The sequence below is a fragment of the Mus caroli genome, chromosome 16 (genome assembly GCF_900094665.2).
Source record: "Mus caroli chromosome 16, CAROLI_EIJ_v1.1, whole genome shotgun sequence".
Lineage (NCBI taxonomy): Eukaryota > Metazoa > Chordata > Mammalia > Rodentia > Muridae > Mus > Mus caroli.
This window is the reverse complement of record NC_034585.1, coordinates 28,787,153-28,798,858: the sequence shown is the minus strand read 5'-3', so window position 1 is coordinate 28,798,858 and position 11,706 is coordinate 28,787,153. Positions and strand designations below refer to the sequence as shown.

The following is an 11,706-nucleotide window of genomic DNA, read 5'->3' as shown; positions in this document are numbered from 1 at the left end:
TCCCTCCCTCCCTCCCGGTTTTTAGAGACAGGGTTTCTTTGTGTAGCCCTGGCTGTCCTGGAACTTACTCTGTAGACCAGGCTGGCATAGAATTCAGAAATCCTCCTACCTCTCTACCTCTGCCTCCCAAGTGCTGGGATTAAAGGTGTGCGCCACCACTGCCTGGCGGGCGCCACCACTGCCTGGCGGGCGCCACCACTGCCTGGCGGGCGCCACCACTGCCTGGCGGGCATTTTCTTAATTAGTGATCAATGGGGGAGGGCCCAGCCCATTGTGGATGGTGATATCCCTGGGCTGGTAGTCCTGGGTTCTATAAGAAAGCAGGCTGAGCAAGCCATGTTAAGCAAGCCAGTAAGCAGCACCTCTCTATGGCCTCTGCATCAGTTCCTGCCTCCTGGTTCCTGTCCTGCTTGAGTTCCTTTGGTGATAAACAGCAATGTAGAGTCATAAGCTGAATTAACCCTTTGGTCCCCAACTTGCTTTTTGGTCATGGTGTGTCAATGCAGCAACAGAAACCCTAGGAGACATGTCTAGCTTTCTCTTCCCTTTCTAGGCTTCACAGGACCTTATCTTCACCAGCACCTTAACTTTTCCTCGGGTTTCATTTTTGTAGTGAGCATGATGACTAAGTAAGGTATTTGTTGATGGACACTGGATAAATGATGATACAGTCACAAAGTTAAATCTTTTATTAATGGGTTTCTGCTCTAGGAGTATGGATCCATTACAGTATCACCATATGGAGTGCAAAAAGTATGAAGAAACTACACAGTCCAGCAGCCTCAGAGTTTCCAAATAAGAAATTTAGACTTATGTATGTGACTAAACATTTTTATTATTATTTTATATGGTTTGTGTACATGTGTGCGCACATGAGCATGCCTGATGCTCATGAGGGTGAGAAGGTGGAATCAAACTCCAAACTGGGTCCTGTAAGAGCAATAAGCACTCTCAACCACTGAGCCATCTCTCCAGACCCCGTTTAAACAATTGTTGAAAAGAAAAGAGAAAATAATACACACAGTTCTTGCTATTCTTGTTTTGGGAATGAGTAATGACTTCACTGATTTTCCTTATGTAATAAATAGCTCAGTTCAAACAAAAGAGGGTCACACATGACCACTCACTGCACTGTAAACTTAGACTGTGATTTAACAAGTCTGTGCACTTCAAGATTTCAACTCTTTAACTAGGAAAGCGGGATGAGCAGAGAGGCAGAGGAAGAATCAAGATGAGCACAGGGCTGCTGAAGGAAAAGGTAGCAACACCCTGGATCCCTGCATCTGACAGGGCTGGCTACCACACACTCGGCCTGGGTTGGTTTCAGAATGGAAGAGCAGACATCAGAATGACTTTCAGAACACTGCTTGTACTCACTGCTAGAAGCTTATCTCCAATCTGAAGCTTGCCATCCTTGTGTGCTGCACCTCCTTCAATTATTTTGGTTACATAGATGCTGTTATCACCAGGAATGTGCTGATTTCCAACACCTCCAGCAATGCTGAACCCAAGACCTGGTTGGAATACACTTGTTTAGATTCTCATCAATAAGGTGAATTTAAGCCCAGAGGGAAAAGAATGAAAATTAGAAATGATCATTCCATCACAGAGAAAATTATTTATTTAGTTTTCTGCTTTTAAAATCTTAAGTTTAGAGAGTGGAGAGGGGTCAGTGGTGAAGAACACTGGAGGCTCCTACAGAGGTGTTGATTCCCAGTACCCACATGAGAGCTCATAGCCATCTGTAACTCCAGTTCCAGGGGATCTAACGCCGCCTTCTTGCCTGGTACTCATGTGGTACAGACATTTAAGCAAGCAAAACACTCATACACATGAAATAGATCTAAATTATTTTTAAAACCTTATATTTTTATATAAATGCAGGCATGTTACTAGATACAAATACTCCTTTTTCTTTGGGTTTCTCCTTAAAGTCTTTCTGTAAAGGATTTGAGAATGAACAGAAACATAAACTCATGCCTTACTTCTACTTCGTACCTAACTATGCATCTTACTAATACTCTAATATTTTTCATAAGACTGAGAAGAAATCAAAATTTTGTTTGTACAAGGTAAACCATAAGGCTTTAAAATGTGGATACCTTTCTCCAATAGTCTTGAAGTGACAGTTTAAAATAAAATAACAATTTCTGCAGTTCTGAAATCCCGTTTCATTACCAAATTCTGCACATTTTCTTTGTTGGAATCCTCCTCTTCTAGGAAGCCAAGTACTAACTAGAATTACTATTTCTACTTACCCCATCAATGTTTTCAAATTCAGAAACCACTTTCCCAGTCCTCACTACAGAGGTATGTGCCATGACATACTCTTTTCTATCCTTTTAAAAAATCTGATCTACACTCTATTAGAGTACTTCACAGATAGTCAAAAGTTGGTATAAACATTATAAATGATTTCAAGAGACAAGTGTTTAGTAAGAGTCAACAACAACAACAAACCAACTTAGCAGGAAAAAAAAAAAAAGAGTCCTTAACAAAATGACACTTAAAATGGACACAAACAAATCTATTCTAAATTAGAGGGCTGGTAAGAAGGATCAACTGGCAAAGGTGCCTTCCACCAAGCCTGACAACCTAGGTTGACTTTAGGGATCCACAGAGAAAGAGAACTAATTCTTGCAAACTGTCCTGATTTCCATATGCTCACCATGGCAGACCACTCCTTCCCGACCAAATAAATGTAATCACAAGCAGAGGTTCTGTTCCCTATTGTTTAAAAGTATCAAGGATAGGATACCAAACAGCAAGAGAGACTGTTTGAAAAGGAAGGACAGAAAGTGACAGAGGAAGCTACCTGCCCAAGTGCATGCATGGTGTGCATATGGCATGCACACAAACACTACATACACACATCACAGAGAGCATACTCTTCAATGTATACACAAATAACAGTAAAATTGTAAGAGCACATGGGAATTACTACAGGACTGCTGCAAATGCCACCACCCTGGTAGGAATATAGCCACTGTAAAACTGTACTTGAGAAAAAGAGCAATGAAAATAACAGGCAAGTTCTATGAACCAACTCAGATTCTGTAGAGGATAACAGGATGACAATCTTAAGAGTATAAAAATGTTTAATGCATATTTCGTATTATGTACCTTTAGGACCTTTAATGAGCTTTATTTCCATGATTTTTTCTGATGCTGGCTTCCGCCTTTTCACATACAAACGCACAATAGATCCAGCTTCTTTTAATGCCTCCACTGCTTTACTGTGGGTTACATCACGAACGTCTGCTTCATTTACTCTCAGTATACAGTCATTTACCCTGATAAAAATGTAAAATAATAAGATATTAACTATCAATTTTTAATTTTTCTTTTTGATAAAAGAATTATTTACTCTAGAAAGTATAAATGAATAAGCTACAGGTTAAATTCCAATGTATACATTTCTCAAAAGCCAGCAAAAGAGAAGAAAAATATATTATTTAAAAATATTAGTATATTTCTTATGTACAGATAAAGATATGTGGTAAAATTAGCAAACATTTTACATTAACCACATGCTAGGTACTTAGTATTTTAATCCTTAAAACAACTTGTACCAAGTATTTTTTTTTAACCTACTTTAGACATGGAGAAAATGAGACATAATGAATTTTAATATAATACTCTCAAGGCTATAAATAAGTGATAGAGCTCTGTTTAAGACTAAGAAGTTCAAGAACACGTTAAGTCAGTTAAGCTAGCTAGCTCAGAAGACAGTGTCAAACTGAAATTAATTGTCTTGGCCAAGATGAAAAAAATTATTTTTTCAATCCTGAGGTGTAGAGCTAAAAACTTACTTCTTGAAACTTATGTGAACTTAAAGATCAGATCATTTAATTCAAATCCTTTTTATATAAGTAACATAATTTGATATAAGTTAAAAAAAAACTTTTTTGTTCCTATTCTCAATATTTTCAGCTTAGCTCTGGTCCTGGCTCTGACTGCATGGGACTTCATTAGAAAAAAATATTGGGGCCATTTTAAGCTATCAGAAAGGAGAACAAAACACATTTAAGGTATTAAAACTTATCCTGACAAGTGTCTATCTACAGCTAATTAAATTTTGTAAAGATACCATATACGTAAAGGAATGACGAGTACTCTTGAGTGTGTTCTTCAGTGAAACAAGAACCGTATTAATTGTCACACAGGTTGCACAGTAACACAAGACTAGGAAGGAAACTCACGGATGGTCCAGTTCCTAATTTTTATGACAAATGTCACTAATATACGATCTGCCATACCATTGAGAAATTTGTTCAAAACCCTAAGGGCCACATAAAGCACTAAAAACCTTCAAATGAGACGATGTTGGTTTAACAGCTCACAGACTGTGAGAGAGAGTTCCCAAAACACAACACCGTAGAAATCCTATGGAAGTTATGGTTCTCAAAACAGAAAATAAGATAGCTTTGTGACTTTATTTGTTTTTTTTTTTGTTTTTTGTTTTTTTTTTTTGTTTTTCGAGACAGGGTTTCTCTGTGTAGTCCTGGCTGTCCTGGAACTCACTTTGTGACTTTATTTGTAAACACCAAAGACACGACATCTATAAAATTGGTTACAGACATTTAAGCTATCAAAATGCATTATTCACAGTACTATAATACCTAAGATAAACCTGAGTTCCTTAAAGACAGAATCAATACAAAGAGCAAAATGATCTGAGAGTTGGTCATTTAAATGTGGCCTGAGGATCTACCTCCATTTAGTTGCTATCCTATGTCTTCTTTGTATTAGTCCTTGTCTTTGTCAACATCACAACATTAAGTTTAAGACGTACCGCAATCTTCCATCCTGGGCAGCTGCTCCGCCTGTGATAATTTTGGTGATGAAAATACTTGAGTCATCTCCAATGTGTGGGTTGTCTGTACCTCCTGCAATGCTGAAACCAAGACCCGAATTTCCCTAAGGATAGAGGGGAAAATTCCAGAAAGTAAGATCTAAGCATTTAGGCTCTAGAAACTACACTGAGATAGGGATTACATCATAAAAAGGAAATGCACAGGTAAAAGAAAGATTCTATTATCAAATATACATGCTCTTTGTAAGGAAAGATGTCTTCAGAAGTATTTATTATCGCTTAGTAGGTGAGGCTGAAGAAAATGTACCGAGTTCTTCAGAAGCCTAGTTTGAAGTTCTTTCCAAGTCTGTGTAATTTGTTTGTTAATTACACTACCTGAAGAGGTGACACTACAAATTTCTTTTAAAATGTACCTCTTTCATGTTTGATAGGGCAAACCTCTCCCAAGAGACAAAGCATGTGATCTTTTGCTTAATTAATTAGTTAATTAATTAATATGCTAGAGAAACTGTAGCCCACAGCACTTCAACCATGATGTAATCCTGTCCTTGGCCTCCTGAGCCTGGGAAACAGATGTCATTATGCCATATACTGGATTACTTAATAGCATTTTTTAGTCCTAAAGTCCAATCTGACAACTTGTGTCAATGAGCTTTTCTGATGGCAAGCGAACTTTGACAACTGCCACCTTACTTTTATGCTTATTTTACAAACAGGAAAACTGAACTTCTAATATTTGCACACAAAAAGAGGTTTTACTGCTATTATAAGTCTATAAAGAGAAATATTTTTAACCTAAGAAAATATACTTAGAAATGTTTATCTTCTGTATGTAGCTTCCCAACAATTCAAATAAGTGGGTATATAACTATTCATATTTAGAAAATATTTATTTTTTGCATGTAGCTTTACAACATGCAAATAAGTGGGTATATAACTATTCATTTTTAGTAACTTAAAAATCCAATTTCCCACTATTTGTCCCAAAATCCCAATGTAATTAATTTTTTTCATATTAAATTAGTAAGTGGGATTTCAACACTACTAAAAGATTGTGGAAAGCTGCCAAGAAATTTAAGTATTCAGTTTTCTAAGCAGTGAAAAATATATAGTCTGAAAACTAAATATAAGAAACTTAAAAGGCACTGGGAGAGGATTAAAAGGAGTGAGTCCACCATCAGAGGTGTCAACCATCAGAGGCGTCATACAGTGCCCGTGACAGCATATGAAGCTAGACTGGCACTGAGCTTTCTCTAGTGTCACTGAGGGACCTGCCTAACCTGAGTGGGTGCCTGAAGCTACATAGACTGTGAAGATGGCTACATGTGGGAAAGACCCTTTTAGTCTTACTTATTTTCCTGGGCATTCATTCTGGCTTCAAACTCAACAAAATACAATTATCTACGATTTTAGTTTTCATCGTAGACATTCTGCCTTTGTAGAACATTTAATTCCCTGAAGTGCTTTGCCAGACAGGGGCAGTGTTTCTAAAATAAGACAGACAGACAGACAGACAGACACACATGCTTTCACTTTCCTCTATACCAATGTATATACGTGTGTGTGTGTGTGTGTGTGTACACGTGCGTGCATGTGAATCTGAGACAGTCTTATGGAGCTCAAGCTGCCCTGAATTCAGCAGCGAACTCTGGTCTCCTGCCACCACTTCCTGAGTGTTGGGGATAGAAGGCTGCTACCACCCAGACAGCATGCTACTTTCTCAGAAAAATTAAAGAGACAAATTTGACAAACTATAGCAGTTTAGCAGTTTAGAGTACCCTGAAGAAAAAACTATATGGAATGTAGTTTTGTGGATGGTACCCTGGACAGAAAAACAACAAAAATTAAAATACCTTAACAACTAAGGAATAAGAAATACAGACTTCAGTTATACACTGGTCCATTAGTTGTAACTAGAATTCTCTGTATTACCCTTATGCTTTTTCTGTATATCTACAAAAATTTAAAAGATATTGAAGTAAAAAAAAACATTCTAAAAATACCATGGCTAATTTTACGACCTGTGAACTTAAAAAAAATTTTCATTTTTCTGGTTTTGAAAGACATTTCGTCTTTGGATTCTATGATTAAACAAATATTTAAAAGCTCAAGTAACAGATTAAGATAATAGTTTTTACCCTTTCAAGTGTGATTTCCTCATATTCATAATCTGCATCAGTGCCATTAACCTACAGAGGAAAAAGAAAAGTAGCTTAGAAATTCAGAATGACAATTCTGAAATGTCAAGATAATTCTAAATGATTTATTAATGAAAAGCTGTTAACCATGATGGTGATTAAAAAGCACAGCTCTATTTTAGTGACTTTAGAAAAGACTGATAAGGAATGGAAGCGTGTAAATGTGACCATGCTACAGAATTACTACCATGACTTTCAAATATACGAAGGGTGCATTTAGCTTTGACTATTTTTAATGACTTGTGTGTACAGCAGCTGTCTTGCTGTACATATGGCTATGCACCACATGCATCGAGCTGTCCAAGGCGGCCAGAGAGGACACTGGATCTCAGTGATCGCATTCTGCCAGCTGGGTACCGGGGATTGAACCTAGATCTTATGGAAGAGCAGATAGCTCTTGACTGCTAACCAATGGCTTACAACCCCGTCTTTCTTGTCTTGATCCACATAGCCAATCAGCTGTCAGCTCTTCCTAAGTTAAATATTTTAACTTTTGAAAAACTATCACTTCTTTATTCTCATTGTTACTACTGATTCAGGCCATTTGTAAATGTCTTCTGGAACACTGCAAATGAATGCCATCTAACCAATCAAACTTAGATTAGTGTTATCCATTACCTCAAATGTTTTACATTTTAAACTAATTCAGACTAATCTTTTAAAAGTCCGGGCTGTTAACACACTTCTTCCAAAACTTTCAGAACTTCCCCTTGCCTAAAACTACAATCTGTGGCCTTACAGCTAAGGTTCTGTGCCACCTGCTCCCATCTAAGACACATCAAAGAGGTTCAGTCTATTCTCTAGTCTCTTTAGAGGCATTGCCACACTAAGCTGATTTCCAGGGAAATGAGCTTAACCTAGGTTTAAACCCTTGCATTACCATTTCTAGCAATAGGGTCTAGGCAATATGCTCAATATAGGTCAAAAGATATGGTGAGAGTTTTATTTCTGAAGATGACCCCTATCTTCCTTCCCACTTACTCTTGCAGTGTCCCTAAATCTAACACCAAGGAATGACGAGTCTACCTTCCCTCCTCTAAGAGTCAGGTAAGTCCTGTGGCTGCCCTTAACTAAGCAATGATGCTGGGTGGTTCTGAGTCTTATGTACTTGCAGTTCTTGGCTTTGCCTTCCAACTTAGCAGATAAAATTTGAGGAAACTCAAAGTGCTCATGACCAGACCCAAATGAAGGAAAACCAAGGTACTTAGCCCTTAGTCTTAGCCTCATTCTTAACCAAGTAGACAGCACCACCTGCCATTCAAGCTTGTGAGGCAAATTTTGACTTTCTAGTTTTTACCACTAACTCACCCAAAACTCTTGTCATCTAGTATTAACCTGTTATTAGCCTGTGAGATTTATGAGAAATAATAAATTACTGTTTTTAAAAAAGTGATACCAGTGGAGTGGGAGAGAGGGCTCGGAGGTTAAGAGCACTGACTGCTCTTCCAGAGGTCCTGAGTTCAATTCCCAGCATCCACATGGTGGCTCACAACCATCTGTAATGGGATCAGATGCCCTCTTCTGGTGTGTCTGAAGAGAGCCACAGTGTACTTGTATACATAAAATAAATACATAAGTTTAAAAAAGAGTTACTAGCTTTTAGTGTGGTTTATTATACAACGACAGTGAAACAAAACAACAAAGACCCCCTACTCCCTTCATCCCTCAAAAAACTTAAGCTCTTTGTTCTCTTCATTATATATAAATTTAGTCCAGGTCTGTCCAGAAAGGAGCTCATGTTTTTTGAGGACATTTGAAATCCATATCTACTTAAGAGACATGAGGAGGAGGAAGAAAAGAGAAAGCCTACAATTCCTCTCCCATAACCATGTGTAGAATTTTCATGGAGCTGTTCATATTCTCCAGACTCATCTATATACCTGACATAGTATCATTCACAGATGAAAGGGACGGGGAGGAAAAAGAGTGAGAGAAGAGAGAAGACATGGAGATAACTGGTTGCATATGTTGTGAAGGGCTGAATTTAGAAATGAAAGATTCATCTATGGTTAGGATGTTCAATGGCTATTGATCACAAGCCTCAGTGTTATTGTGGTAGGAATATCTGCTGTATTTCCCTTGCATCCTAAAGATAAATTCCACGAACTACAGTGAATGGTGCATTTTAGGTGGCACTGAACTCAGATACAGTCTTCTACTGTAAACTCTGTTTTCTTTTTAGATGACTGACTGCTAGGCATTTCATACTTTTGTCATTGTAACTTTTGGATCCATAAGTAGTTACTCAAGTAGTTACTGTTTACATCCTGATAAATTAAAAAATTATATACTTTTTGATACTGGTACATACTGGCCCTAAAAAGACACAAAACATTTAGCACATATACTCAATCCTTCACTGACACAAACTTAAATTTTCTAACTAGAAAAGCACTAATAAAATCAAACAAGACAAAGCTTATTATGTTAAAAGTGTAGACTTGGCCAAAGGAAGCTAACAAAGATGCTTAATTTATTAATATGCTACAGCTTAGGTTCAATTTAATAGTATCTTTCCATATAGTAATATATTGACATTCAAGATCTTATGCACCAATATTCATAATTCATGGTTCATATTGCATAATCTGAGTAACTAAGCCTCAAAGCATATATTACAAGCCAAAAATCTAAAATTAAAATGTAAAGAAAAGCAAAAGTTCTTCCTAATGAAAAATTAATGTAACTAAATAAAAATGAACGCTAAAGCGTTTGCTTAACAGTTTCCCTAGATATTGACTCTGAGTTGGTAGCTGATGGCTGCTACTCTGTGGGCGCTTCTCTTTCCCGTCCTTTACCCCAATCTTACTCCCTCTGCTCGCTAGGAGAGAGGAGGACTCTAGGGAGGAGTTCCTTGAATTTCATTTCTTTCCTTTTGTTTCTTCCTTGAGCATGAAACTCAATCCAACCAGACCCTCCCCTCTCAGGGCCCTAGCATTTATATATAAACCTCTGAAAAGTTCCCAGAATTCCAAATGTCACAAAATCACAAAAACCTTCTATAGCTAGCAAATCACCTCTCTGGCTAGAGCATGAGGCAAATTACAGCTGCTGCAAAGCAGCCCCATATCCCCATACCTGGATTTAAACAAAAACATAAAATATTTATAAAAACCAAAAAGCAAAAGTTCATTTTAAATACTTATAACTATCAACTATACTACATATGGAAAAACTGAAGACTATCATGTAAGAAATTTATTAAATCTCAACTGAATGAATTTTTTTCTAGCATTTAGGATTTGTTTGGAGAGAAAATTATGACAGAAAAGATGAGAGTGATTTCAACAAATTCACCTTTTACCTCTTTAATGAAACCTGTAGAAATCTACATTTTTGGGGTCCTTTTGCCTTACATTAGTATTTTTACTATTTTATTTTTAAAGTCTTACATTTAGTGTGTGTGTGATGGAGGTCAGAGGACAACCTGTGGGGAGCTGGTTCTCGCCTTCTACTGTGCAGTCCTGGGGACTCACTCAGGCCCTTAGGCTTGGAGACACAAACCTTTACCCACAAGTCATCTCACCAGCATAATTTTTCCTTTTTAAGGACATAAAATGATGGATAGATAGTGAAGTTCAGTGCCAGTGAGGCTGTGTCAGTCTGTAATTAAAATTGAGTTTATTATGCCGTATTGAAAAACTGAAAGCTTACCTCCAAGAAGAATAAATAAGGATGTGTGGTTTTAGAACTTCTACTAAATACAGTAGTGAAAGCTCAAATCAGGGAAATAAGTCAAGAAACAACAGACATCCATATCTGCAGATATCTGGATTACAGGGACTGCCCAGGGATCCATCTCACATGCAGACACCAAATCCAGACACTATTATCAGAACCCAGTTCTCCCACCACAGCAAGCTCTGGTCACTGCAACACACCAGAAAAGCAAGACTGATTTAAAATCACATCTCATGAAGATGAAAGAGGACTTCAGAAAAACATAAATAACCCTCTTAAAGAAATGAGAGAATACAGGTAAACAGGTAGAAGCCCTTAAAGGGGAAACACAAAAATCACTTAAAGAATTACAGGAAAACATAAACAAACAGGTGAAGGAATTGAACAAAACCAACCAGGATCTAAAAGTGGAAATAGAAACAATAAAGAAATCACAAAGGGAGACAACTCTGGAGATAGAAAACCTAGGAAAGAGATCAGGAGTCATAGATGCAAGCACCACCAGCAGAATACAAGAGATAGAAGAGAAAATCTCAGGGGAGAAGATACCATAGAAAACATTGACATAAGAGTCAAAGAAAATGCAAATTGCAAAAAGCTCCTAACCCAAAACATCCAGGAAATCCAGGACACAATGAGAAGACCAAACCTACGGATAATAGGTAAAGAAGAGAGAGTAAAGATTCCCAACTTAAAGGGCCAGTAAATATCTTCAACAAAATTATAGAAGAAAACTTCCCTAACCTAAAGAAAGAGACACCCATAAACATACATATAAGAAGCCTACAGAACTCCAACTAGACTGGACCAGAAAAGAAATTCCTCCTGTCACATAATAATCAAAACACCAAATGCACAAAACAAAGAAAGAATATTAAAAGCAGTAAGGGAAAAAGATCAAGTAACATATAAAGGCAGACCTATCAGAATTACACCTGACTTCTCACCAGAGACTATGAAAGCTAGAAGATCCTGGGCAGATGTCATACAGACCCTCAGAGAACACAAATG

General features: G+C 37.4%; 1 protein-coding gene across 24 annotated transcripts in view; it reads right to left on the bottom strand.

The window, feature by feature from the left end:
- Positions 1–11,706, bottom strand: part of Dlg1 (discs large MAGUK scaffold protein 1) — a 201,151-nt gene that overhangs the window by 70,966 nt on the left and 118,479 nt on the right. For all 24 annotated transcript variants that reach the window (XM_021185184.2, XM_021185188.2, XM_029470491.1 and 21 more), the window contains 4 exons: positions 6,955–7,005; positions 4,796–4,920; positions 3,124–3,293; positions 1,378–1,514 (listed from right to left, as the gene is read on the bottom strand). In XM_021185184.2, the coding sequence (XP_021040843.1) occupies positions 1,378–1,514; positions 3,124–3,293; positions 4,796–4,920; positions 6,955–7,005 (483 nt within the window). The remainder of the gene's footprint in view (positions 1–1,377; positions 1,515–3,123; positions 3,294–4,795; positions 4,921–6,954; positions 7,006–11,706) is intronic.